Source organism: Seriola dumerili, unplaced genomic scaffold, assembly GCF_002260705.1.
Source record: "Seriola dumerili isolate Sdu_G_001 unplaced genomic scaffold, Sdu_1.0 BDQW01000167.1, whole genome shotgun sequence".
In the NCBI taxonomy this organism is placed as follows: domain Eukaryota; kingdom Metazoa; phylum Chordata; class Actinopteri; order Carangiformes; family Carangidae; genus Seriola; species Seriola dumerili.
Window position 1 is genome coordinate 574,698 of NW_019174422.1, and position 6,105 is coordinate 580,802.

A 6,105-nucleotide genomic window follows, 5' to 3' on the forward strand; every position below is an offset into this window, starting at 1 on the left:
ATCTTAGAAGTAACTGACGAGAGACAACACAGAGCACTGACACCACTGAATGTATCTGTATGATGTTTATTCTGTATGATATTGTAGATAATACAAAGCATCCAAAAGGCAGAACACACAAAGGATCTGTTGCACCAGTTCAGGCTCAAACTGATTCCATTTGAAAGCAAAATCTTTGATTACTACTTGCACATGAACACTAAAATCATTCCTATATTGTAGCAAACATGTCAAACCTTTCACAATATTTGACTTGATAAAACAACAAACACAGCAGTAACGTTCTCCAGACTGGCAGGTCGGTTTAAAAGGAGTTTTCATCCACAGTTTTCATGATGCCCTGAACCCAGGAGAGACTTGGATCCACGCAGATGCGACGAGACTTTTGTGTCACAAAACTGAAAGAAAGAGGATGAATATGTTATTATCATATTGATGACTTACAGTATTTAAGAATATATATATTAATCTTAAAGAGTTTAAAAAATAAGTAAATAAGAGAACATAAGTAAGAGAAAACTACTTTATTTTCTGGATGAAGTAATTACAGACAGAAATAGCAAAGTAGTATAGTACAGTTGCTCTGTAGGATGCCAATTGCACATTAAAACAGTAGAATATAGACACCAAAATTAGGATTTATTATGATAAATAAAGTGTATATCAACAGAAAATGAACATTTAGGCTTTGTAGTGTGCAGGATGTGCAAAATATGCATGTCCATGAAGTGTAACTCAATGTGTAAATTCATGTATTAAAAGTCACTCTTACCCTTATTTAGGTCATTGTGTTAAAACGTATTCATAATGAAGAAAACCTTACATGACTCCAGTCTTCGGGCAACGGAAATCAGTCACGTCATATGAACTGATGAGGCTCCTCTTCACTCGTCTTGGGTAGAAAGTGAAGCAGCAGTTGTCAGGACCGATGGCAGCTGAAGGAAAGAAAGTCAAACACTGTAGCATCAGGGAGAAGCAGCACCTCTAGCACAGAATATATGTAAAATAAAAAGAAATAAATCAAAATGTAAGGATTCCTTACCGTTGCAGGCCACCAGGGAGACAAGTGTAGCTCCCAGCATGCAGAGCAGAAGGATGTGGAAGGTCCTCATGATGACTTGATATTCTTCCAGAGATGACGGATATTAACACGACCGCTCTTTAACTGCAGTAAAGGGCTTCTAAAAGAAATGTGGTGAGGTGGTACATTTATAAGATCAACCTTTTTTTTTTTTAAAAGGTGTTGGTTCGGTTGTGCGTTGTCAAGACTCTTTCCTCTACACTCGGTTCTTGCAGATGAGAAGAAATGAGTTGTGGTTAGCTCAAAGCGATACATACACACACACACACATTCTAATAATCATGAATATATATATAATAATTATATATATAGAGAGAGAGAGAGAGCAGAGAGATAGAGAGAGAGAGATCTATACATTCTCTGACTCTACTGGAGGGATGAACACCATTCTCACACAGGTGGATCCCTCATTGTGTTTGAGATCCTGGTCAGTGTAAGATCTAATCAGGATTAGTTCCAAGCAGCCATCTTGGCAGCGATTACAGGCTCAGTCTTCTCCGGCTAGGAACGAGACGAGTGCTTTTTGCTGGATTTTGCAGATCCTCTCAGTGCTACTGTCCGGGTTCGGACGGGACGTCGGTGGACCAGACATTTTCAGAAGCCCCTCTCGCGTCTCAGCTTTCCACGTCTATCTGTCCATGTCAAAAGAGCCAGCTCCCACAGCCTGTATGCTGCCTACTCGCCATGCTCTCACCGTTGGGAACCGGTGCTCGGCAGGTGTATGAGTGGCGCCTGGTTTTCTCCAGAACATGACGCCTCAGAACTGAGGCCCAAACAGTTAGAATCTTGTTTTCTCACAGTCTGAGAGTCCTTTGTTTTTAGGTCCGGGGGCACCAGCCTTTCAGATCCAGACGGTCACGAGTGATAAAATCCTTCATCTCGGTCAAATATAGAGCTGAAAACAGATCTGAAATTCAGCCTGTAAAAATGTCGTTAAAACTGACTGAAAATTTAGGGAAAGCATGTGGGATAGCACAACTCAACAAAAATTTAACAGTCTAGTCATTTTCTAGACACAGGAAAAGATGATAGCCTAAATGAATGATTTTTTAAGAATATTAAACAGTATTATAAATATGTCATATTTCCAGAATTATTAATTATTTTATTATTAATTATTATTTATAAATATCCACAAAATGATAGAAGTCTCCATTTTAGATTTAAGCAACAGGGAATACAAAAATACTAATATGTATGTGTACTGAACATGTTCTCTTCTGTCCAAATATGGTATTCGTGGTATGGTATGCAGAGTGACGTACATAGTTATAAATGAAATTTCAATGTATAAATGAGGCTTTTCTTTGAAGAAATGTCCTATTTTGCCCATAACTAGTAGAAAATGATCAGATATCAGGAAATATCTTAGAAATTCATTAGGAAATGATTAGAAAATTACAGACTGTAACATAAAGAGTTTTCTTGAACCGACGTTTTTTTATTTTTCTATTTTCTGGTATTTTAGAACCAACTCGAGACAGACATTGTTTTATATCTTAGAAGTAACTGACGAGAGACAACACAGAGCACTGACACCACTGAATGTATCTGTATGATGTTTATTCTGTATGATATTGTAGATAATACAAAGCATCCAAAAGGCAGAACACACAAGGATCTGTTGCACCAGGTTCAGGCTCAAACTGATTCCATTTGAAAGCAAAATCTTTGATTACTACTTGCACATGAACACTAAAATCATTCCTATATTGTAGCAAACATGTCAAACCTTTCACAATATTTGACTTGATAAAACAACAAACACAGCAGTAACGTTCTCCAGACTGGCAGGTCGGTTTAAAAGGAGTTTTCATCCAAGTTTTCATGATGCCCTGAACCCAGGAGAGACTTGGATCCACGCAGATGCGACGAGACTTTTGTGTCACAAAACTGAAAGAAAGAGGATGAATATTGTTATTATCATATTGATGACTTACAGTATTTAAGAATATATATATTATAATATTATCTTAAAGAGTTTAAAAAATAAGTAAAAAGAGAACATAAGTAAGAGAAAACTACTTTATTTTCTGGATGAAGTAATTACAGACAGAAATAGCAAAGTAGTATAGTACAGTTGCTCTGTAGGATGCCAATTGCACATTAAAACAGTAGAATATAGACACCCAAATTAGGAAATTTATTATGATAATATGATGATAAATAAAGTGTATATCAACAGAAAATGAACATTTAGGCTTTGTAGTGTGCAGGATGTGCAAAATATGCATGTCCATGAAGTGTAACTCAATGTGTAAATTCATGTATTAAAAGTCACTCTTACCCTTATTTAGGTCATTGTGTTAAAAACGTATTCATAATGAAGAAAACCTTACATGACTCCAGTCTTCGGGCAACGGAAATCAGTCACGTCATATGAACTGATGAGGCTCCTCTTCACTCGTCTTGGGTAGAAAGTGAAGCAGCAGTTGTCAGGACGGATGGCAGCTGAAGGAAAAGAAAGTCAAACACTGTAGCATCAGGGAGAAGTAGCACCTCTAGCACAGAATATATGTAAAATAAAAAGAAATAAATAAAATGTAAGGATTCCTTACCGTTGCAGGCCACCAGGGAGACAAGTGTAGCTCCCAGCATGCAGAGCAGAAGGATGTGGAAGGTCCTCATGATGACTTGATATTCTTCAGAGATGACGGATATTAACACGACCGCTCTTTAACTGCAGTAAAGGGTTCTAAAAGAAATATGTGGTGAGGTGGTACATTTATCAAGATCAACCTTTTTTATTTTTTTTTAAAAGGTGTTGGTCGGTTGTGGTGTCAACTCTTTCCTCTACACTCGGTTTTGCAGATGCAGAGGAAATCGAATTGTGGTTAGCTCAAAGCATACACACACACACACACACACACACACACACACACACACACACACACACAAACATATATATATATATATATATTAATATATATATATATACACTACCGTTCAAAAGTTTGGGGTCACTTAGAAATTTCGTTATTTTTAGAAAAAAAACAGTTTTTTCAATGAAGATAACATTAAACTATCAGAAATACCTCTATACATTGTTAATGTGGTAAATGACTATTCTAGCTGCAAACTCTGGTTTTAATGCAATATCTACATAGGTGTATTAGAGGCCCATTTCCAGCAACCATCACTCCAGTGTTCTAATGGTACATTGTGTTTGCTAATTGCGTTAGAAGGCTAATGGATGATTAAAAAACCCTTGAAAACCCTTGTGCAATTTATGCTTAGCACAGCTAAACACAGTTTTGCCTGGTTAGAGAAGCTATAAAACTGAACCTTCCTTTGAGCTAGTTGAGAATCTGGAGCATCACTATTTGTGGGTTTGATTAAACTCTCAAAATGGTCAGAAAAAGAGAACTTTCATGTGAAACTCGACAGTCTATTCTTGTTCTTAGAATTGAAGGCTATTCCATGCGAGACATTGCCAAGAAACTGAAGATTTCCTACAACGGTGTGTATCACTCCTTCAGAGAACAGCACAAACAGGTCTCTACACAGAGTAAGAAAAAGAAGTGGGAGGCCCCGCTGCACAACTGAGCAAGAAGACAAGTACATTAGAAGTTTCTAGTTTGAGAAAATAGACGCCTCACAGGTCCTCAACTGGCAGCTTCATTAAATAATACCGCAAAACGCCAGTGTCAACGTCTACAGTGAAGAGGCGACTCCGGGATGCTGGCCTTCAGGGCAGAGTGGCAAGAAAAGCCATATCTAGACTGGCCAATAAAAGGAAAAGATTAATATGGGAAAAGAACACAGACATTGGACAGAGAAGATTGGAAAAAAGTGTTATGGACAGACGAATCAAAGTTTGAGGTGTTTGATCACACAGAAGAACATTTGTGAGACGCAGAACAACTGAAAAAGATGCTGGAGAGTTGACGCCATCTGTCAAGCATGGTGGAGGTAATGTGATGGTCTGGGGTTTGCTTTGGTGCTGGTAATAAGTGGGAGATTTGTACAAGGTAAAGGATTTTGAATAAGGAAGGCTATCACTCCATTTTGCAACGCCATCCATACCCTGTGGACAGCGCTTGATTGGAGCCAGTTCCTCCTACAACAGGACAATGACCCAAAGCACACCTCCAAATTAATGCAAGAACTATTTTTAGGGAAGAAGCAGGCAGCTGGTATTCTATCTGTAATGGAGCGGCCGGCCGCAAGTCCACAGATCTCAACCCCATTGAGCTGTTGTGGGAGCAGCTTGACCGTATGGTACGCAAGAAGTGCCCATCAAGCCAATCCAACTTGTGGAGGGCTTCTGGAAGCGTGGGTGAAATTCATGGAAAACACAGAATTGTCTGGTGACCCAAACTTTTGAACGGTAGGTGTATATATATATATATATATATATATATATATATATATATAGAGAGAGAGAGAGAGAGATAGAGAGAGAGAGAGAGAGAGATTATACAATTCTCTGAACTCTACTGGAGGGATGAACACCATTCTCCACACAGGTGTTCCATTGTGTTGAGATCTGGTCAGTGTGAAGATCTGACATCAGGATTTAGTTCAAGCACCATTGGCAGCGATTACAGGCTCAGCGTTCTTCTGCGTAGGACGAGCGAGCTTTGCTGGATTTGCAGATCCTCTCAGGCTCTGTCGGGTTCGGACGGGGATGTCAGTGGACAGACATTTTCAAACCTCTCGTTCAGCTTCCACGTCTATCTGTCCATGTCAAAACCACCCCCACAGCCTGTGCTCGCTCCGCCATGCTCTCACCGTTGGACGTGCTCGGCAGGTGTAGAGCGCGCTGGTTTCCTCCAGACATGGCTCAGAACTGAGGCCAAACAGTTGAATCTTGTTTCTCACAGTCTGAGAGTCCTTTAGGTCCGGGGCACGCAGCTCTTCAGACTCAGACGTCGCTGCATAAATCCTTCATCTGGTTCAAATATAGAGCTGAAAACAGATCTGAAATTCAGTTGTAAAAATGTCGCTTAAAACTAGCACAACTCAACAAAACATTTAACACAGGTCTTAGTCATTTCTAGACGTTTTGATGAGGAAAAGTT

The 6,105-nt window shown here is 39.1% G+C and overlaps 1 protein-coding gene across 1 annotated transcript; it reads right to left on the reverse strand.

The window, feature by feature from the left end:
* Positions 1–50: 50 nt before the first annotated feature.
* Positions 51–1,189, reverse strand: LOC111226964 (C-C motif chemokine 3-like). The gene is made up of 3 exons (XM_022752298.1): positions 1,043–1,189; positions 824–935; positions 51–398 (listed from the first exon to the last, which is right to left on the reverse strand). Exons 1-3 carry the CDS (start codon positions 1,110–1,112, stop codon positions 305–307), a joined length of 276 nt encoding a protein of 91 aa, XP_022608019.1. The 5' UTR covers positions 1,113–1,189; the 3' UTR covers positions 51–304.
* Positions 1,190–6,105: the final 4,916 nt, after the last annotated feature.